This window comes from Bison bison, unplaced genomic scaffold, assembly GCF_000754665.1.
Source record: "Bison bison bison isolate TAMUID 2011002044 unplaced genomic scaffold, Bison_UMD1.0 scf7180017864090, whole genome shotgun sequence".
Classification (NCBI taxonomy): Eukaryota; Metazoa; Chordata; class Mammalia; order Artiodactyla; family Bovidae; genus Bison; species Bison bison.
The window spans coordinates 219320-241822 of NW_011494662.1; the positions used below are offsets into that span (position 1 = coordinate 219320).

General features: G+C 46.7%; 1 protein-coding gene across 1 annotated transcript in view; it reads left to right on the forward strand.

Moving 5' to 3' along the window:
- The first annotated feature begins 433 nt into the window (after nucleotides 1-433).
- URB2 (URB2 ribosome biogenesis 2 homolog (S. cerevisiae)) overlaps nucleotides 434-22503 on the forward strand; it is a 24364-nt gene continuing 2294 nt past the window's right edge. Inside the window, exons 1-8 of the mRNA XM_010838111.1 lie at nucleotides 434-563; nucleotides 2569-2745; nucleotides 4565-7886; nucleotides 10516-10676; nucleotides 12701-12811; nucleotides 13290-13532; nucleotides 17141-17228; nucleotides 20204-20343. Of these exons, the coding sequence (XP_010836413.1) occupies nucleotides 438-563; nucleotides 2569-2745; nucleotides 4565-7886; nucleotides 10516-10676; nucleotides 12701-12811; nucleotides 13290-13532; nucleotides 17141-17228; nucleotides 20204-20343 (4368 nt within the window). The 5' untranslated portion in view covers nucleotides 434-437. The remainder of the gene's footprint in view (nucleotides 564-2568; nucleotides 2746-4564; nucleotides 7887-10515; nucleotides 10677-12700; nucleotides 12812-13289; nucleotides 13533-17140; nucleotides 17229-20203; nucleotides 20344-22503) is intronic.

Below are 22503 nucleotides of genomic sequence, written 5' to 3' on the forward strand. Positions count from 1 at the left end.
ACTCTACAGTATGTATGTATTGGGACATTTTTGCTGTAACAACCCTTTCAATCTAAAGCCATGTGTGAAAATAAAAGTAATTTGAGTGTTCGCAAGTAATATGAACACTTTGGGTTTTGTTTCAGTGAATTCCTGCACACTGACTTCTGAGGATGTCATATTGGATCACAGCAGGAGTACTTGTACATGTGTGTGTAATCCATCTTCTGTCTGCTTTCATGTGAAAAGCATGAAAGTTTTCTTCTAGAAAACTCATGGACTCAAGCATCTTATATATTGACTTCTGCCCAATGGTGTTTTAATTCATTGAAGAATTTTTTTAAAAGGAGTATAAGTTATGTAGACAATAAGGTACATAATGTTCATTTTTGGTGCCTATTAAGTTTGACCTTTATATAATGTATTATTTTCCATTGCTTTAAATTGTAGGTGCCGAAATGGCAGCTGTTTATTCTGGCATTTCTGTGAAACTTAAAAGCAAGACAACGTCCTGGGAAGATAAACTAAAACTAGCTCACTTTGCTTGGATTTCCCACCAGTGTCTTCTTCCAAATAAAGAACAAGTAAGTTTAATGCACAAGTTACATTTTTATGACCTAAACTAATGATCACTTATTAAATTGCATATTGATGTTTAGTTAAAATTTTAAAAGATTAGAGAAAAGGCTGAAGAAGGAAGCATGGTTAGAAAGTTAAAAGTAGTTTCAGTGAGAAAAAGTTAATAGATATTTCACTAACAAACTTTTTCTGTTACAAAACCTCAGCATGTCTTTTATGTTTGAAAATATCTCTTATATTCCAAATTATGTGGGTGTGTGCTAAGTTACTTCAACTCTGTTCAACTCTTTGTGACCCTATGGACCATAGCCTGCCAGGCTCCTCTGTCCATGGGATTCTCCAGGCAAGAATACTGGAGTGGGTTGCCATGCCCTCCTCCAGGGGGTCTTCCCAACCCAGGGATTGAACCCACGTCTCTATATCACCTGCATTGGCAGGCAGGTTCTTTACCACTGGTGCCACTTGGGAGGCCCTAAGTATGTGCATCAGTGAACAAATTTGGACTTGGGTTACAGGAATTAGGTTCTGAGTCTGTTGGCAGTTTCATTTATTTGTAAATCCTAAGTGATGCTCTGTAAGCAATTCTTATTGGTGCTTTTTAAACATCTTTGGAACTTGATAAATCAAAGGTTGGGAAGTAGAGAAGCTTTAGCATTTGCAGTAACCCAAGGGGAAATAGATTATAAAGTGATAGATTAGAAACAGATTAGGAAGCAAGAAAGACATCGTTCTTTGTTAACATTTCTCAAACTTATCTGACTAAGAAAAACTGTTAATATAGTGGAGACACCAGGATGATGAACTCATTAAATTGGATTAACATACAGTCATTTGGTGCCTCATCAGTAAAGAAGTCACCTGCCAAGGCAGGAGACACAGGTTCGATCTCTGGGTTGGGAAGATCCCCTGAAGAAGGAAATGGCAACCCACTCCAGTATTCTTGCCTGGGAAATCCCATGGACAGAGGAGTCTGGTGGGCTACAGTACATGGGGTTGCAAAAGATATCAGACACAACTTAGTGACTAAACAACAACAATAAAGCAGTTCAAAATGTGTCAAAGATGGATTACCACTGTTGAAATGATGAGATCCACTTTGTACAGCACCAGCAGAACTAGTAGTGTCTAAATCTGCCTGAGGGTCACCTGACAGCTGTGGCAGGCAATTTGATCAAGGTTTCCCCTATCCTTCTCGGGAGAGTTTTTTTCTTTTAGCATTTGCACTATTCATGCTGTTATGGACATTTCTGGTGTCTTGAGCTGAGGCCTCACCACCTTTCCTTGTGTTTATGAATAAGGAATCATGTCACAATAATGAAAACTATCCATGTTCAGCCCTCCTCCTAATACAGCATTTGTGAGTCATTCATAGAAGACTCTGTCTTCTGAATGCAATAAGTAGGTTTAGAGATGAAGCTGCAGGTAACTCAGGAAGCCAGGACACAAACTCTGGTCTCCTGACTCTGCATCTTTGCTTTTGTGTGTCATTCTTTCTGTGGCCATCCTGAGCAATTGTTGTGCTTTTACCTTTTAAAATTTAGAAGTGATTAGTTAGAAGAAACTGTTTCACTTGAAACTTTTTATTGGCCCCAGGTAAAGGCAAAATTAGTTTTTTTCTTTTTTGTTTAATTTATTTATTTGGCTGTGCTGGGTCTTAGTTGGGGCACACAAGATCTTTGTTGCAGTATTCAGGATCTTTTAGTTGTGGCATGTGGGATCCTATTCCCTGACAAGGGATTGAACCCATGCCCCCTGCATTGGGAGCATGGAGTCTTAGCCACTGGACCACCAGGGCAATCCCCAAAGTTAGTTTTGTTTTTTTTTTAATTGATTGTTTAATAAACATATTTTAAGGTACCAAAACATAATATTACCAAAGATAAATTTTAAAGAAAGTTTTTTCCCCTGGCAGTTGTATTTGGTTATTCATGGGATGTCCCTATAAGTGTCCAGTGTTTTTCTTGATAAAGAAATTCATTTATTTTTAAGTATATTTTTTTCCAAATTTAGGTACTGCTTGATTGGGCAAGGCAGTCGTTGGTTGCATTTTATAAGAAAAAACTTGAACTGAAGGAAGACATTGTTGAAAGGCTTTGGATCTATGTAGATAACATTCTACATAGCAGAAAACTGCAGAACCTCCTCAAGAATGGAAAGACAGTTAACCTTCAGATTTCCCTCATCAAGGTAATTAACAGTTTCCTGTGTTATCCTGTATGTGTTACATGTATCTCTGTTGATTTCCTGTTAATACCAGAGGCTTAATTGTCTTATGGTTAATTATATCAAGATGCAGAAAATATCAAGGTAGGAGGGGAGATGGCTTCCCAGGTGGTGCTAGTGATAAAGAATCCACCTGCCAATGTAGGAGATGCATGAGACGCAGGTTTGATCCTTGTGTCTAGAAGATCTCGTGGAGTAGGAAATGGCAACACGCTCCAGTATTCTTGCTGGAAAATTTCATGGATGGAGGAGCCCGGAGTCTTTGGGGTTGCAAAGAGTCGGAAACGACTGAGCACACACACAGCACAACAGCAGGGGAGAAGAAAAAATAGTACGTTTAGAGTTATAATAATGATTGATATTTATTGAATGCATATCAAATTCTCTATACCAGGTGTCCCTAACCCCTGGGAGTTAGGAACTGGGCTGCACAGCAGGAGGTGAGCGGTGGGCAGGCTTCATCTGCCATGGCTTTCATTACTGACTGAACTAAGCACTTTATATTATTTAATATTGAATAAAAGATTAGAAATTTTTCATAAGCTGGTTAATTACCTTTTTAATTACGAAAGGTGTCCAGCAAATGATGCTACTTTATAACTTTTTCCCCCCACCTTTTTGCTGGACTAGAGGGAAATCAAAGGTCAAAATCTAGATGAGAATTTCCTCAAAGGTTTTTGACTCAGTGGGCAGGAGAAAAGCAGTAGAGGCTGGGAACAGAGGAATTAAATGGTTGATGCCTTATGGTTTATAGGCTTTAGTGGTTCTTGAAATTATGCTCTGAATTATATCACTTTATAAAATAATAGGTCAGTGGTCACCAAACTGGATTATTCTGAATGGTCCTTAGGGGATGTGAGAAGAAACTATTTCATCTTTATATGATTTTTAAAAGGTCACCTTAATTTTTATGTATGTTTTATAATTGTATAAAATACTCATACTATGGTGCATGTGTGTAATTTATAACCTTATCAGGTATAAAAGTGGAAAAAGTTGTATGATCAGAAATATTTGGAGATTACTGTAGTAAAGTGCTGGCATTTAAGTACAAAGTATTTTTGGTTCAGCTTTTCCGGAGCCAGCAGTTATATGGATGGAGATAAACACATGTGTGTCATTGGGCTACTCATAACTTAGCACCTGGGATAAATTTGATATTCAGATGTTGTGAGGCTGGAAGCAAGTTGCGTATCCCATAAGTGAATTTTGGAATCTGCCTGGCCCTCGTGATTTCTGTTTTTTGTGAATTTCAGAATTTTGAAAGCTATAGACTGGGTTTGCTATTACCATAAGTAGTAACTGGCAACGTTTGTTTTCTTCTTTTAAGAATGCCTTTTGCTTTGGCTTTTTCAGGTACAAACAGTATTACTGATTATAGAAATGTGTTTTGGACCACAGGATCATAACCAAAGGCTACTGTCCCATCTACCTGTAGCATCTAAGTTGAATTATAGGTTTAGGTTCTAAGAAAACATGAAATCTTTGGACTTTAAGCCTTATAAAACTCTGCTATTTAGAAAGGGTCAGCAGATATATAAAGGCATGGAGCCCTTTTCTTAATTTATATTGGTAGGAGATGGATGTGTGTAGGAATTAAGACAGGTCCTCTGCCTTACTTTGATGTGCTAAGGAAAAGTCAGGTTCATTTAGATGTGCTAATCTGGGCATTTCTTTCTCATTAAGATCAGGGCAAGGAGTGAGTTTGCTCATTGTGTTGTGTTTTTTGAGTGTCTGCGGGTTTAGGGTCAGTGACAAGTTTCCTTTCTTTCTCAATACTCAGATCATCAATGAGAGGATAGCCGAGTTCTCTCTTTTGGGATCCCAGAGGAACATCTGTGTTGTGCTGAGCTGCTGCCAGGGTATCCTTTCGACACCTGCACTTGCTGTCATCTACACGGCCAGGCAGGAGCTGATAGTTGACCTGCTGAGCCAGCTCTGCTGGTTGGCCTGTCGGCAGCCAGGAGCCATAATACCCCAGTTGTTTGAAGTCATTCACCTGAGCCTCAGCCACTACCTCTCACTTCAGCAGCAGCAGGTCAACCCGAGACGCGCCTTTGGGGAGGTGACTGGGCACCTGCTCCAGCCCTGCCTGGTCTTGAGACACTATCTCTTGGGGGGCACATGGACTCAGGCTGGCCAGGGCCAGCTGCGGCCAGCACTAGGCCGGGACATTAGGAATCAGATTGAGGCTGTGCTTCAAGGTGGAGCTTTTCAGCCTGAGCTGCTCCCTTCATACAAAGAGGAGCTCTTGGATCAGCAGCAAGGCGACTCAAAGACAGGGGCCATGAAGAATCTTCTAGCTCCCCTGGGCACTATGATTGCCAGGCTGGTGGATGCCGGCTACTGTGACCCATCCCTTCAGGCTTCAGTGGTGGCCAACTCTGTGGCCTTGCTGTACAAACTCTTTGTTGAGTCTTACCTCAAGGAGGGGAACCAACTGCTTTGCTTCAAGGTGCTCCCTCAACTTTTTGGCTGCTTAAGAATTTCACACCTGGAGGAGCAGAGGCAAGCCCTATCCATGTCCGATTGGACCACAGAACTCCTGGTTGTGGAACAGCTTCTAAACTCAGTGGCCAGTAACACTATCTACAACATCGCTGCTGACCGAATCCGGCATGGTGAGGCTCAGTTCCACTTTTACCGTCATCTGGCTGAGTTGCTGCTAAAACACCCACAGGCCCTTGTGCCAGCCTGGTTCCGCTGCCTGAAGGTTTTGCTCTCCCTGAATCATTTGATCCTGGAGCCAGACCTGGATGACCTGTTGGCTTCAGCATGGATCGATGCAGAAGTCACAGAGTTGCGGACCCAGAAAGCCCAGGAGGCACTGATCCACACGCTCTTCCAGACATACGCCAAGCTCCGGCAGGTACCCCGGCTGTTCGAGGAGGTGCTGGGGGTGCTCTGTCGCCCCGCAGCCGAGGCGCTGAGGCTGCCAGTGCTGACTGCTGGCCCTGCTGCGGTGCTCCAAGAGTGCCTCCCGGAGCTGCCCCTGAGCCAGGTCCTGGACACGTGGGCCCTCGTGCAGGAGCGGTTCCAGTCTCTGGTCTTGTCTGGCTTGAGGGGTGACGAGGACATGGCCCTGAAGTCCCTGTCGCTGAGCTCGCTGCTGTGCTGTGTCATGGTCAACGCGCGGAGCCTGGATGCTGGCTCACCCCTGCCCGTGGTCAGGCGCATGCGGCAGGCCATGGACGGGATGCTGCAGGGCCTCGTGAAGCCCCTGCTGGACCTTCTTTGCAAGCCCTGGCCCTCAACGCCTGAGCTCTGGCAGCAGAAGGTTGGCGACTCTGCGCTTCTGCTTGCCCACACCTGGGCCCAGGTGGACACCGTGCTGCGCTTGAGCTGCAGCCCATACCGCTCTGAGCCCGGGACCTTGGCGGGCGCCACCCCAGAGCCCTCAGGCCCCCTTCCGCTACTCCCTGGCGTCGAGGCCAAGCATTGGGAGGAGATAGAGGAGTTCACGGTTCAGTCCGACTCCCTCAGTCGGTACTGCCTGGAGCAGCTCCACCTGCAGAGGATGAAGAGCACCTTGCTGCAAGCCAGTCTCCAGTCCGAAGAAGCCCTCTGTGCTCTGAGGCGTGATGCCGCCTACATCCTGGGCTCTGGGAGAGCGGGTGTGACCCGGGGGACGTCGGCTTCCTGGGATGGCCAGGTCGGGACAGTGAGTGTGCTCACCTACCCCATTGCCCACTGGCACTTGGTCATGTCCAATATCATGATTTTAATATCATATCTTGGTCCAGATGACCTACAGTACCTGGCCAGCATCCTGCTGAGAACTTTACCAGTGAGCAAAGCCCAGGAAGGCTTAGTGGAGGAGGAACCAGATATCACACTTGGAAAGATCTCCCAGGCCGTCCTCCACAGCCCTCTCTTCCCCGAAATGCAGTCCCTCCACTCTGCGTTCTTCCTGGGCTTGACTGCACGCTGCGGCAGCATCCTGTGTGCCGCTGCGCAGAGGGAGACAGCTCTTCTCCGCCAGCAGCTGCCCTGGCTCTTTGAAGAGGATTACATGGTCATGGCTCACTGGGAAAGCAGATTTGCCAAAGTTGGAGCTGAAGGTGTAGAACCAAGAGAAGAAATTGCCCAAAACATACTCTCGTTGGTCAGGGGTGACTCCCCCATTCAGTTGGAGGGGGAGCAGTTGGAGAGCATCCTGCAGCTTTTGGGAGTTCTTTCTGCTCTACAGCTGGACAGCCTCCTGGCACCCTATCATGTGCATTGTTTTCTTCTGTTACTGTCTGTGGCCGTCACCACACCAGGCAGCTCTTGCTCCTCCTCCCTCACCCTCAGGGTTTTGAGGACGTGCTACCAGCTTCTCGGTTGCCTGCAGAGAGGCAAGAGTGCCCAGGCTGTGCTTAGGGTCATGTATGTTAGCGATATCTTTGAGGTCACACTGACCTCCTTGTTCAGAGCCAGTAGGAGGTTTCTTGTAAGTGTGAATGACCCCTCTTGGCTGGAATTCCTCCAGGTGGTGGGAACGTTCTTAGAACAGCTCCTGCAGATGCTTATCCAGAGAAAGCTCAGTCTGGGGCTCAATTTTGGGAAAATCCTTGCCTTCCTCTCAGGGCACCAACTGCACAATGAAGTGACTTCAGGCCAACGGTCAGAAGATCAGGTTCCTCTGGGCCAGCAGCTCATGCTGGTGTCCTTATCTAAGATGTGCCAAGTGCTGGGGCCTTTAGTCAAGGAGCAGAAGCAGCAGGACGAGGCCCCAGAAGTGCTGCCCAAGCTGTTGAAGGAGGTGGTGCTGCAGGCGGGGGCCCTGCTCCAGCACTGCATGGCCCCTGGGGCCCAGGGCCGCCTCCCTCCCGCTGTCATCTCGTCCTTGGGCTCACTCTTGGAGGCCGATGTGGCCCTGCGCTCCAGGCAAAATTGGACAGATGTTTCGAAAGGGACAGACAAAGCGCTGTCCGCCTACACCACCCTCTACCAGACCATCTATGCTCAGATCCTGTTGGAATTGCCAGCCCTAGTGGGAGATCCCCCATCTTTCCAGGCAGCCGTGCAGTTTTTAACTCTGTTCTTTTTGGTCCCAGAACTACATCCTCAGAAGGATTCTGTGTGTACCTCCGTGTTTCATTCTGTGAGAAAAGTCCTTGCAGGTGAGATGTTTTCTCTTGAGCTACTTGTGTACTGTAGAGCTTTTGGTGAAAGGTCACTGGGTGGCAGCCAGGTGACTTTCTGCCCACCCCCTTTTTTGAAACAGGCATGCATTTCAGAGGGTACTACACCAGGAGCTGGTAGAAGCCCTCCCTGGTGTTCATTTCTAGTGTCTCCCTTTGTGCATGTGAGCAGTTACTCACAATTGTTTCCCTGCTTTTTACACAAATAGCAGGCTTCTAGATGTATTGTTTCATGCTTTAGTTCTTCACTTATTTTGGAGGTCGTTCTAGTTTATAGTTTTGAATCACTCTTCTCTGATTGAGTCTTTCTGTCTTGGCCCCAGAAGTCAACGTAGACAGCTTCATCCCTATTTGTAGGCTCTCCAGTATCAGATCTTCAGCACCACCAGTGGACTTAAGAAAGATTAAACCTGCCAACCTTTTAAAATTGCAGGTGACTTAATTTATAGGGAACCTCATGAAATTCCGTGAGGGCGGATGTTGTCCCCCAGGTCTCTGTGGTCCTGGCCATTGTGGGGCTCTGAGTCCTGATTGGACAGCGGCTCAGCCCATGATGTCATTGCAGTGTTTTAGCTGGATGTCAGCCTTGCAGGCCAGCTAATCAGGACCAAAAACCCGGCCAGTGTCTTCATGCAGAATTCACTCCCTGCTGTCCCCAGGTCAGAGGTCAGCAGACCAGAGTCCATCCCTAACGTGATCTCATCAGGGCAGCACTGTCCCAGTTGCCGTAGACCTGTTGGCTTCTCGTTTGCTTGTTCCTGAGGTGGGGGCTGGTTAGGATCGTCTGAGGAGGGGCGGGGGCCGCCAGCCTAGCCCAGCCCTCAGTGCACACCGACCTCTCTGTGCCCTGATGGGAGGCTGCGGTGGCGAGCGGGGGCCGTGGTATGCTCACACCCACAGATGTCCTTGGGCTTTGTAGGAAGAGAGGCCTCCTGGGCCATGGCCAGGGCAGAGCAGGGCCAGGGTCTGCTCTGGGTATGGGCTGACTGGGGGGCCTTGGTCACGTGTTCTGTTTCACTCTGTCAGCCTCTCTCAGGGAATGGTGTCACCTTGTTAATGGGTAAAATTCAGTCTTCTGTTAACTCATTTAACACGTTCTGTTAGAGTATTTAAAACCAATGTCCTAAGAAATGGCCACTGGTGGTCTAAAGCTCTGGCCCCCTTCCCCTTTGTTAAATAGAATGGAGTGTCTTCCTTTATCCCTGAGACCCCTGTGATTGGAGGCAGCCTCTGAGTCCTAATTATGTGTCCCTGGACTTGTGGTACTTTGTACCCCAGACAGAGCTGGGTCAGGGGGTGAGGCCTCATACCCCACTGCACTCCCAGATCACCGGCCTAAGTATTGCCAGTGTTGCCATGGGGGCAGGCCTCACGCACCTGAGCTGCTAGATTCGCCTCTAGAAGGGACCAGGGTGGTGAGAGGTCTGGAGGAAAGGCCAAGGAGGGTGGCCCGGGGCTTTGGGCTAGGAGAGACAGGGTTAAGGTGACCACCTTGGTCCTTGGGGGTGAGTCAAGTAGGTCTCAGCTCAGAAAAATGAGAATTTATAAGAAATGCTGTCTGACAGGAGAATTGACTACCTTGATTCAGTTATAAAAAACCATCACTTTTAAAAATGCTTCCTATATGGGTGTAACTGTGTCCTCTTCTGGAGATGAATGAGGTGTTGGCTTTGACCTAATTTAGTAAACAGACATTCACACAAGTTACCAGAGTCACAGGGTGATGAAAGGCTTTGAAGCAACCAGCACAGTGGACTCTGGCAGGCAAGGCCTCCTGCGGGAGATGGGTGAGGGGAGGGCAGTGAGGTCACGGTGCTGACGTTCAGCCGTCCAGTGTTTGACCAACTCTAGGAGTTGGTGCTGTCCCACCCATTTCACAGATCGAGAGAGTTGAGGCTCAGGGAGGTCGTGCCTCCAGAATCCTGCAGCTGTGGGACACTTGGACCTGGATGAGCCTTGGGCCTGTCCACTCGCCCCCAGTGCTGCCTGTAGGAAACACAGATTGGGGCACAGGAGGGACTTGCTCTGGGTGGGCTCATCTGCTGGCTGGAACAGTTATGCTGGGGTTGGATCATAAAGGGCCTTGAGCCCACTGACTGTGGCTCTCTGATGAACCTGTGGACCCTGGGTGTAGTTCGTAAGACTGTCCTGCATTAAGTAGGGGTACTGGGGTGACTGCAGCAGGTGGGCTCCATGAGCCTGGGCTTCTTTCCATCCCTTCAACATCCCCATCTATGTAAAAGACCACCCCACCCCTGAACCCCTACTGAGTTCATAAAAGAATATAAGAAAAGTAGAAAAGAGTATGAAGCAATTGTCAGTCACCTGTCTCCCACAGTCCAGAGATAAGCCCTGCTAAACATCACCATCATCATCCTCTTGGACTCTCTACACGGGTGCACAGGTGCTGTGGGCAGGGCACAAGGGCCGGATATGAGAGGGTGGTGTCAGGCTGTGAGTGTGCCCTGCTTTTTCACTTGCACCATAACTGTCCCCACGTCTCCGAAATGCTGGCCTTTACTGACTGCATACCATTTCATCTTATTGAAATGGTTTATTTAACCTGCCCCTTGTCTGCCATATCTTAGCAGTCTTGTTTCCCTCACAGATCCTGCAATTCCGGTTCAGATAGTTGAGGAGATTGAGCCTCACTTGGGAGCCTTGTTCACCCAAATGTTAGAGGCTGGGACGACAGAGGACTTCCGCATGTGGCTGCAGTGTATCCTCCAGGGACTGGACGTCAGTAACCTGTGGAGAGCAGATCTGCAAGTGGGTTGCTCCTTTGGCTTCAGTGGGAAAAGTTAGAAATGGCTGTGTCAGTGCTGAAATGACACAAATGTGCAATATCAATCCGATAGCGACTGTAGGCACTGCGGGAGTTTGGGACGAAGCTGTGGACTCAGGGGAGCCCAGGTCCTCAATGCACAGAGGCTGTATTTTCCAAAGGGGAACTCTTTCAAATTACAACTGTGTTCTTATCATATGGAATACTATTGGACTTCCCAGGTGGTGCTAGTGGTAAAGAACCTGCTTGCCAGTGCAGGAGATGATGTAAGAGATGTGAGTTCCATCCCTGGGTCGGGAAAATCCCCTGGAGAAGGAAATGGCAACCCACTCCAATATTCTTGCTTGGAGAATCCCATGGACAGAGGAGCCTGGCAAGCTGCAGTTCATAGGGTCGCATAGAGTCAGACACAACTAAAGAGACTTAGCATGCATAGCATGCACACACGCATAATATTGACACACAAAAAGTTAAGTTCTACTCTCCATTGTTTGATATCACTCACATCATACTTTTGAAAATGTTACTTGGTTTGGTTACATAGCCCAGCTCCCATTTGAGAATCTCTCAGGGTAGCAAGCTGCGCTTGGGCCCTCTGCCCCCAGCCTACTCACTCGGTCATTGCTAACGAAGCCCTGACTTCACACTAGGTCAATGTGTCCAGGGAGCCTCTGTGCAGAGCCAAAGTGCTCGAGTTTGGCCCCCTGACCTGAGCACCAGACTGGCTGGAGGCTGTCGCTTGCACAGGAGGAGGAAACCTAGGGGCTCACTGGGTCCCAGGCTCTCTCTGCTTCAGAGGGCTTTCTTGACTCCTGGTTAGAATTGGCACCCAGAGGTGGGTTTTGACGTGAGTGGGAGGAGAGCTGGTTGGGGGCAGATTGGGGGCGACAGAGGGAGCTTGCTTCTCCATGTGAGCCCTGCCCCCCTGCCCCCTGTCTGCAGCTCCGAAGGCCTAGCTTTGAGAAGGCCTCTGGGCTTTCCTTCAGCCAACCAGCTAATACAACTCATGAATTTCCATTTACACCTGTCAGGGACTGCCCTGGCAGTTCAGTGGTTAAGACCCTGTGCTTCCACTGTGCGGAGCTCGGATTTGATCCCTGGTCAAGAAACAGATCTTGCATGCAGTATTTATTTATTAAAGAGAAAGAAAGATACCCATCAGCTAGTCAGAGGAACGTCGTGGAAGAGGTGAAGACTGAGCTGAGTTCAGAGATAAAGAAGATTTGAATGGAACTGGGGATGTTGCTGTGGAGACAGGGGAAGATGGAATGGATGTGAGTGGAGAGATGGATGGCAGGGGCTGGGGCAGTGAGCAGACCCTTGATGGGGAGACACAACCTCCAGGGAGGTGGAGAGGGGAGTGGATCTCAGCAGAGAGAGAGGGGGGTGTCTGGTCAGAGGGAGCAAGGGCAAAGCGCAGAAGCTAGGATTTCGTGGTGGGGGAGACTACAATATTAGGAGAGGAGGAAGGAGCCACCATAAGGCTTGAGTTCACGGTGTGAGATGCCCACATGGGTCATAGTCACTTTCCGTCCCTTCTCATGGTTTAAAACCATCACCTGTCATCATGGCACTTGGTCTAATTGTTACACTTTGTCCGTGTTTTCTTCTGGCCCTGCTTTTTATCCCTGAGCACAGATGGATCTCTTGGGTAAGGTACAGTGGCCTCCTCTTTTGACACCACCTTGATGAACTGGGCCTCTGATTAAAATGTCTGCAACCTCTTCTGTTTCACTGTCCTGGCATGTTTCTGTGTTTGGTTTAGTGAGGCGCTACAGAGAAGGCTCTTCCTTTGCCACAGTTCTGCCCACCTAGTTCATGTATTCCCTCAGGTGGTGTAAAGGGCGTCACCCTCAGGACTTGACCAGAGCCAAGTCTCATTCCCACCCCAGCATGGGACTCTAACGGGCTCTGCTTTGTCACTGCACCGTGACTGGCCTGCTTCCCGAGATGGGCCTCCTTCCGGAGCCAGCTCCTTCCACTGCTAATATTTTCTCTTGTCCCCTAGGCTGTGTTGTCGGCTGCAACATTGGTTAAGTTACTCCTGAACTGTCCATGCAGTGAAGAGAAGGCCAGTTTATTCTGGCGCACATGCCCGCAGATGGTCACGGCTCTGATGGTGAGTACCTCTGGGTTGTGCATACCCCTGTCCCTGCCTTTCAGTCGCTTCTGCTTCTGTCATGCTCTGGTTTTCTTATGCAGAGCGTGTTTCTGGGGCTGTGTCCTGAAGTCAGCTGTGAGCATTGTGCTCACAGCTTGTGCTTACGTCATTATCAGCTCCGAGTCTAACTTGTGCTACATGAGCATAGCCCTGGATTAGCACATTCTCTGGGCATAGGGTCTAAGCCTTCTCTCTGATCTTCTGTTTTGTTGCTTTGTTGTTTCACTGGGAACCTGCATTAGTGGGCAAAGCCCATTTGTACTTAGGTATGGGTAGGGGGAGCCTCAGGAGGAAGAGGGTAGGGGTGTGGATGGAGATTAGGGTGGGACCTGGTCAGTGCTGGAGTCTGGACTTTCTTACCTCTGTCACTTGGGGTTTGGGGCTATTTCCCTGGAGATTTGCCTTCATTTTCTGTCCCTTGTTCCTTGCCCTGTAGCTGCAGACCCGAGAGGCTTGTCAGGAGCAGCCCTCAGCCCTGGCTCTGGTGGGGCCTGTCTTGGACGTCCTGGCTGCGCTGCTGCGCCAGGGGGAAGGGACCATCAGCAACCCACACCACGTCAGCCTGGCCTTCAGCATCCTGCTGACCGCGCCCTTGGACCACCTGAAGCCCCTTGAGTATGGGCGTATCTTCTCGAGGGCACACAACGTGCTCTTTTCAATCCTGCAGTGTCACCCGAAGGTGAGGAGGGCAGGGTGCGTGTGGACAGGGAAGTGCAACCTTCAGAAGAACAGCAGCAGGACGAGCGTAAGGATTTGCAAGGCAAACTTTTTGCTTCCAGTGGTTTCTAGGGCCCAAGTGGTTTCTCATGCACAGGAGTGTGTGACCTTCACATCAGGCTGTGTTGAATCTGACACTTGAAACATGTCTGTGTAGTAGGTGTTTCTGGAAGCCCATTAGAAATTATTCTGTTTTTGCAGTTGTTGTTTAGTCACTAAGATGTGTCTGACTCTTTGTGACCCCTTGGACTGTGGCCCACCAGGCTTCTCTGTCCATGGGATTTCCCAGACAAGAATACTGGAGTAGATTGCCATTTCCTTCTCCAGGGGATCTTCCCAACCCAGGGATTGAACCTGCATCTCCTGCATTGCAGGCAGATTCATTACTGCTGAGACACAGGGATCATATATTTAAATGTCACTCATTGGCTTAGGTTTATAATTCATATAAATTATGAATTATAATTTATAATCATCTTGGGTTTGTAATTCAGTTGGATACAGTGAGTGAGGCATCCTGAGTTCTGGTTTTATAGTATGCCGCTTTTTAAATAAAATGAGACTAGGAACAAATGCTTCATAGAAAAGATTTCAGTTCAGCTAACATTTACTGACCATGTTCTGTGTGTCTTGTTTCACCCCTGCAGCACTTCTGTAGTCAGTGACAATCCCATTTCATTGGCAGAGAAACTGATGCTCAGGGCTGCTCAATGATTTGATCACTGTCACCCCGCTGAGTCTGAATTTTATCTAGAAGACTGGATTTCTTTGACCAATGTTCATTTTGCTGTGCCACTGCTCAACATGATACATGGGAACTTCTGAATAGGACAGATGCACATATACATAGGCACATTCAAATATTTTTAAATGTTTTAATGCTCTAAGTTTGGAGACCTGCCAATAGTGTAGTTTTTGAAAAATTTATTTTCTGGTAAACTAAGCACTCCATCCAGTGTCCTCCCCACTTAACAATCACCTTTGGCCCTGCCCATCTTGTCAGCATCTTTGTTTGTTAGATCCCTGCTGATTCTTAGATTATTGTGTGACTGTAGAATATACATACAGTAAAGTGGAAGTGAAGTTGCTCAGTCGTGTCCGACTCTTTGCAGCCCCATGGAATGTAGCCTACCAGGTTCCTCCGTCCATGGGATTTTCCAGGCGAGAATACTGGAGTGGGTTGCCATTTCCCTCTCCAGGAGATCTTCCCAACCCAGGGATTGAACCTGGGTCTCCCGCATTATAGGCAGACGCTTTACCATGTGAGCCACCAGGGAAGAGGTCAATACCAATCAATTATAAACTGGAACTGCAGATCTTGCAAAAGCTGTGGGGTTTCATGCAGTTTTTGAAAGTAACATTGGAAAGCTGTGTGCATCTCCTGCAAAACCAATGATGAAAAACCATTGAGCAGAATTAGACCGTTTAATAGTAGAAGAGAGCTGGCAAGGATAACAACATGGCATTGCAATAAAGAAGGACGTGACGTGTGACAGCCTGTGGGCACACTGCAGGGAGCAGGGCCCATGCGTTGAGTCATGTATGTATGCAGTAGGTGATACAAAAGGGTTGATACAAACCTCAGGTAGAATCTGCTCGGGTGAATCTGAAGGGAACAGCACAAAGTGAGCCCAGCCAGGGTACCCAGCAGTACAGCAGCTGGTGCCATTCTGAGCTTTTGATGTTTTACCTTATCTAACCCTCATGACAACCTGTTGTTATCCTCAGTTTGCAAATGAGGAAATAGGCGCGGAAAGACTCAGCGCTGTCTAGGACTGCATGTTAAGCAGGGTGTGAGCTCAGATGGTCTGACCTTGGATTTGTGTGCTTTTCATCACTGTGATGTCAGGATGAAGCGAGGGCCTCAGGAAACATGGTGACACACTGAAAGACTTGGCAGGATGACCTCTTTCTGAACATGTTGCGGAAGTTGATGTTTTGACATAAAGAATGGCATATTATGCTCTCCAGACCTTGCTTGAATAAACTTGCACCAAAGAAGAGAGTCAGCACTCGATTCGCTCTTTGTTCACCCTGAGCCTTAGAGCAGTGCTGCCGAATAGAACTTCTCCTGGGGGGGGGGGGTGTTTGTACCTGCATCTCCCACGGGAACTGTTGGCCATGTCTTGACCATGTGAAATTTGGGCTAGAGATTGTATGACTAGGAACTGAATTTTAACTTAATTTAAATTTCAGTAGCCACGTGTGGCTTCTGGCTGCTTTATTTGACAGTGCCTTGTTTTGACTATGATCTCAGGATCAGTTCAATTCAGTTTGGTTTTCTCAATCGTGTCCGACCCTTTGTGACCCCATGGACTGCAGCACGCCAGGCTTTCCTGTCCATCACCAACTCCCAGAGCTTGTTCAAACTCATGTCCATTGAGTCAGTGATGCCATCCAACCATTGCATCCTCTGTCGTCCCCTTCTCCTGCCTTCAATCTTTCCCAGCATCAGGGTCTTTACCATTAAGTCAATTCTTCGCATCTGGTGGCCAAAGAATTGGAGTTTCAGCTTCAGATCAGTCCTTCCAATGAATATTCAGGACTGATTTCCTTTAGGATGGACTGGTTTGATCTTGCAGTCCAAGGGACTCTCAAGATTGTTTTCTAAACACCACAGTTCAAAAGTATCAGTTCTTCAGCACTCAGCTCTCTTTATAATCCAACTCTCATACGTGACTACTGGAAAAACCATAACTTTGACTAGATGGACCTTTGTTGGCAAAGTAATGTCTGCTTTTTAATATGCTGTCTAGGTTGATCATAGCTTTTCTTCCAAGGAGCAAGTGTCTTTTAATTTCATGGCTGCAGTCACCATCTGCAGTGATTTTGGAGCCCCCCAAAATAAAGTCTGTCACTGTTTCCATTGTTTCCCCATCTATTTGCCGTGAAGTAATGAGACTGGATGCCATGATCTCTGTTTTCTGAATGTTGAGCTTTAAGCCAACTTTTTCACTCTCTTTCACTTTCGTCAAGAGGCTTTTTAGTTCCTCTTCACTTTCTGCCATAAGAGTGGTGTCATCTGCATATCTGAGGTTATTGATATTTCTCCTGGCAACCTTGAGATCTCAGGATGGTTGAGCATAAAAGAATCCTATTTATAACTTAGATATCATTTTTCAAGATAAAGTCTCAGCCAGACCTTTTCATTGCTAAATAATGAGAAATTTTGTTTCTCATTTTAAATGGGTTTGCTTTATGTAACCTTTTTCTCTAGTGCCCATTGTACTTGAATACATTGGCTACTGTACTTTTTGTTATTTGTTTCTACCCATATCCAGAATGCACCAGAAACAACTTAGATTCAGCAAATTCTAAACCAGGATGGCTTCATTAGATTCCTAAAGTTATGCAGTGTGGGAGCCCTACTCCAACCATGAAAACAGGATGTAAAGCAGTTAAGTAAGTAGAGTGAGCATTTCCCTAGAAAGTCCTGGCTAGAAGGAGTTGCTGCAACTGTTTTGAGTATCCTGATGGATAAAGTTAAGAAGGAAATAAATACAACTTCCTTTCAAGTAGAACTTAAACAGTTGCCTACATATTTTTATATTCTTTTGTCTCTTATTGCAGGTAATGCTGAAAACCATCCCTTCTTTCCTGAACTGTTTTCATAGATTGGTGCGTTCAATTATACATGAAGGACGGCAGAAAGATAAAGGTAATTCAGAGAAACGGTATTATGCACAATTTCAAATGTGTTTATTTTACAGGAGTCTCTGGCCACACGTTACCAAAGGTAAAAAACCACCCAACTTAAACAACCCAGTGAAGTTTAAATAAGATACATGTTCAGATCATTAAAGAAATACTCAGAACAGTTTTTTTAAATGTTAGATTAAAAAAAAAAGTCATTGCTGCTGCTGCTAAGTCGCTTCAGTTGTGTCCAACTCTGTGTGAACCCAGAGATGGCAGCCCACCAGGCTCCCCTGTCCCTGGGATTCTCCAGGCAAGAACACAGTTTTTACTATATCCACAGCAGTGAATGCATTTGACATCCCCTAATTGAAATAGTTCTTTTCTGAAGGAAAAGAAGTGTGTGGATTCAAGAACTACTTCTGGAGCTCGTAGGTCAGTGGGGAGATTAAAGGGGAGCAGGCAGTGGCCGAGCCAGCTCATCACTCATGTTTTAAAAGGGTGGAGTCTCTGCAGCTCACCATTCCCACTGTATCTCTGCAAGTTCGTGTTTGTTTAACAGTGAAGCAAACTGCCATATGGCAATCGCATAAATTATGTGTACAGCTGGTTTTCCAGCCTTGAAGTTGGTTGATTCTTGCTAAACTTCTAATTTGTAGGAGATTCTCATTATTTAGAAATTTGCATATAAAGTGAGGCGCTCTATACTGTGCTGTTTCAAATTTGTGTGGCATGAACATACCATGTGATGTGCCTGGCACAAGGGTGGGTGTGCTGGGTGCTCGGGACTACAAAGGAGGGCCTGAGAGCTCAGCTTGGAGGGCATCAGGGGGGAAACCCCAAGGCAATAGTTCTGAACTAGAAATATATAGGTGGTAATCACCCAAGTATATGGTGGTAATCCCCACTTGTGAATCAGGTTAATGGGTTTAGACTTGGAGATTTAAGCTACTTAACCAATTATCTTTTGCAGAAAGAGAATAGGTAGAGTTATTACTGTAATAACCAAATTATTTTGCCTAATTTTGGGGTCAGCTAGTAGCACAATTAGGTATTTTGCATTTTCATGTGACTTTGTGAGTCTTTCTGGCAACAGGATTTGGAAACAGGTTCCTGCCCCTGTGCTTTGTGAGTCTGTCTGGCAACAGGATTTGGAAACAGGTTCCTGCCCCTGGGCGTGACCCCAGCTCTTTGCTCAGGCCACTGAGATCAGTTCTGAACTCAAGAGCAAGAGCCTGGTTCTGGCTGTGCCATCCACTGTGGCAGAAGACCTGGTCCTGGCCTGGCAGTCAGGGTGGATTGGGTGTGTGCAGCATGTGGTCATCAGCATGCCTCAAGTTTGATCTTGGGCTCTGGGTTCTGCCTCGTCGTTGCTAGTGTGGCCCAGTCACCTCCCGTCAGGCCAGACTGGGCTCTCTGATGTGTTCATGGCTTAATTGCAGAGCATCTTAGCTGGTTATTTTTTTTTTGTGGGTGGTTATACTCTTTATGGAGGAGGCAGTGGCACCCCACTCCAGTACTCTTGCCTGGAAAATCCCATGGATGGAGGAGCCTAGTAGGCTATGGTCCATGGGGTCGCTAAGAGTCGGACAGGACTGAGCAACTTCCCTTTCACTTTTCACTTTCATGCATTGGAGAAGGCAATGGCAACCCACTCCAGTGTTCTTGCCTGGAGAATCCCAAGGACGGGGGAGCCTGGTGGGCTTCCGTCTATGGGGTCACACAGGGTCGACACGACTCAAGTGACTTAAAAAAAAAATACTCTTTAATGACCACATGTTAAATTTGGACTGAAATAACAGGTGCCGGGAATTCCTGAGTGAACCGCATGTGTCTTCAGAGTTTCAAGAGAGAAGATGTGGTATAGATTAGAAGCTAAAGAGGCTCACTCATAAGTATTACTTATTGAAATGTTCAGTGGAGTGATGTTAACAGTTTATGTACTTTCATAAAAGAGCATTCACCTAGAAAAATTGCTTATGTGTAAGATATTTGTATGTATATTCAATGTTTAAAAAAGGTTATTGTGCATTCCAAAAATTAAGCTCATTGTTGCATAATATATGTGTGAGAAACTGCATCCATTTGAAATATATACTTCAGTGAGTTTTGATGGATAAATTCATGCAGGAAAGCACCACGACAATTAAAACAGCATTTGTTTCATCCACAGAAGAGCCCTCTTGGGGTCCAGCCCCAGCCCCTGGCAGCAGCCAATGTGCTTTTTGTCATTATAGGCTTATTTGCATTTTCTAGAATTTAATAAAAACAGTGTATTACTATGCTGAGGGAAAACCAGGGAGGTTGCTCTGCTGTGCCAGGGTACCCGGCCCACCCTGCTGTGACAGACTTGGGATGGCATATGTACCCTGGGTTGTGGTACATTTCAGACTGTTAGAATTCTGAGGAGGAGTTTGTTAAGGCCTGGGTGATCCTGGCACTCTAGGGGAAGAGCTAGGAGTCTGAAATAAATCTGGGAAACTGGGTAGATCTAGTAATGTTAGTTGAGTCATATATACATATATATATATATATATCCGACTACGAAAGAAAAATCCTAGACGACTTCTGAAACTTAATGAGGCAAAGACCCATCTTATCTTTAGAACCATTTGATATCAAAAACCTTTTTTTTAAGATGGTTTTTCTTTTTTTCCACATTAAAATTTTTCTTTTAGATATTCATGTCCTTTTAAAATACAATAGCAATCCTAGATTCATCCTAAAATCTTGGTTATTCTAGTTCATCTCTTAAAAAACAATCACGGACTCTTGAGTATTGTAAGTGTTCTTCTCTTTGTAATATAGATAAATATTTGAATGCATTGTCTCCCCCTAATTCTGTCTTCAAATTGAGCCAATTAAAGCATCTAGGGAAAAACAAAACAAAACAAAAACAAAAGGTTTGAATAATTGGGGCTATGTTGAAAGTGTAAAATTAGGAGAGTTAAAATGCATGGTTTCTGAATTAATCAGTTTGGAAACACTTTGCTTCCACAGGAAGTGCAGAGGACCTGCCGGTGGTACTGGAGTGTGCCCGCCTCGTGGAAAGGATGTACAGCCACATGGCAGCGCGGGCCGAGGAGTTCCGGGTGTTTTCCCCCTTCATGGTGGCCCAGTATGTGGTGGAGGCACAGAAGGTAGGCCGAGCCGCCTGCCTTCCCAGGTGCTTCTGTTCGCAGCCCTCGATCACAGGCCTTCTGGCAGTGTGACCCATGGGGCCTGGTGGTCCTCCCTGGTGGCACCTGCTCTGAGAGTGCAGCAGCCCTGCAGGGTCACTGAGAGAGCCATACAAAGATGCAGAGGCTGGCAGCGAGGCCTGTGGGCTCCTGCGGCCACCGTTAGGCCTTTTCTTGCTCCAGCACAAACCCTAGGCCTATTTTGCTTGGTCTCTTGGGTCATAAGGGAGATGAAATATTACCCAAGTCCTAGAGCAGGAGACAGAAAGAGGTCCTAGGGTCCCTCAGCAGCAGGGGGCTCAAGGGTTCTTTGTGCATGTGACTCAGCTGCTCTCACTCAAGTAGGTGACCTGGGAAAGATCCCGGTAGACTTGTTCAGTTGGATTAAAGGCTGTAATCCCAGTTCATCTGACTTTAGGCTTCAGGATAATTCATTCATTCTTCAACAGTGATCTCACTTTGGTGTGTCAATGTGCTATTTTTGTAATTCCACAAGACCCCCTGTGACCTGTGTAGTAAGTTCATTATAAGACTTCATGTCTTATTTGTTTAAATGGAAAGTCAGAGGCTTAGAGTACACTATGTTCAGGTATATATCTCTCTACTTGCGTAGTATATCTTGCTCTCGATAGAATATCCTGTTGTGACTCTTAAGAATGGTGGTGAGTCGCTGGTAAAGTGTTACATTAGAGGAGTCAGTGTTTCCTCCAAGGAGGGTCATCTAAATGGGATTCCTCAGAAAGCCTGGCGTGGTCTTGGCTTCCGTCCTGACCCTGTTTCAGGGCGTTTCCACAGCCCCGATTCTGCTCCCTCAGTCAGTGCAGATGCCCATCATGTGGGCGGGAGGCAGGTGTATGGGAGCCAGAGCCGCACGCAAGAGCCCCTTCAAGTCATCCTTTGAATGAGATGTGGGCTTGGAGTTTGGTTTCCTTGCAATTGTTTAGCATTTTTATAGACTCTTGATATTTCCCAAGCAGTCATTACTGTGTGAGCTTTTGTTGGAACACGAGCTGAAGAACTGAATGAGACACCACAGTATCTCTTACCTAAGGACAAGAGGGGAGTCTAATTTGAAGTGTGAAGTCACTGTTTATCATCCTGAGATTTACTGTATGAAAAGTCTTTCACATCCCAGCCTCATTATACATGTCTAATTTATGCTTATCAGTTATTTTTTAATTTTTAATCTTGAAGACCAAAGGCTTTGGGAATTATCTCAGGGAGTTGTGTCCCAGAATCCATTGGCAGGACAGTCTGTGTTTTACCTTTTATTTGTTTTTAAAATTGGTAATGAAGAAAGTATTTTGTGTGCATTAGCAGCTTCTACTGAGAGAACCGTAAATCTTTGGTGACCAGGAAGACATGTTGTTTTAATTACAAGCTGGATGGCGGGGTGACTTGCCTTCCCCTCACGTTTGTTAGCTTGCCTTCCCCTCACGTTTTGGAGGCAGGTGCCATGGGTGAAGGTGTGTCAGTGATTGGGGCTGATGACAGCCTCGGTCAGGGGGAGGCAGCCGCTGCTGAAGACCTTGTTTCTTCCATGCAGTGTTGTGTTACCCTGGGTATGTGTCAGGGAAATTATGGTCACTTTTATCTTCTCTTTTACCCGTAGATCAGATTTACAGTTTTCCCTCTTTATTGATAGCTTTGGGTAAATAGTTTGCACTACTCACCTGGCCTGCTGCTGCTGCTAAGTCACTTCAGTTGTGTCCAACTTCTGTGCAACCCCATCGACGGCAGCCCACCAGGCTCCCCCGTCCCTGGGATTCTCCAGGCAAGAACACTGGAGTGGGTTGCCATTTCCTTCTCCAATGCATGAAAGGAAAATTGAAAGTGAAGTCGCTCAGTCATGTCTGACTCCTAGCGATCCCATGGACCGCAGCCTACCAGGCTCCTCCGTCCATGGGATTTTCCAGGTGAGAGTACTAGAGTGGGTTGCCATTGCCTTCTCCTACTCACCTGGCCTAGGGGCCTTTTAAAAGTTACCTAGAAGTGTTTTCATTCATTGGCCAATGTTGTAGAAACTGGCTTCCCCCCCTTGTTTTCTAAATAAGTTGTCTAAGGTAAAGGTGTGCAGGGCTTGTAGTGTTCTGATCCTACTGCCTTCCTGTTCCCCCACCC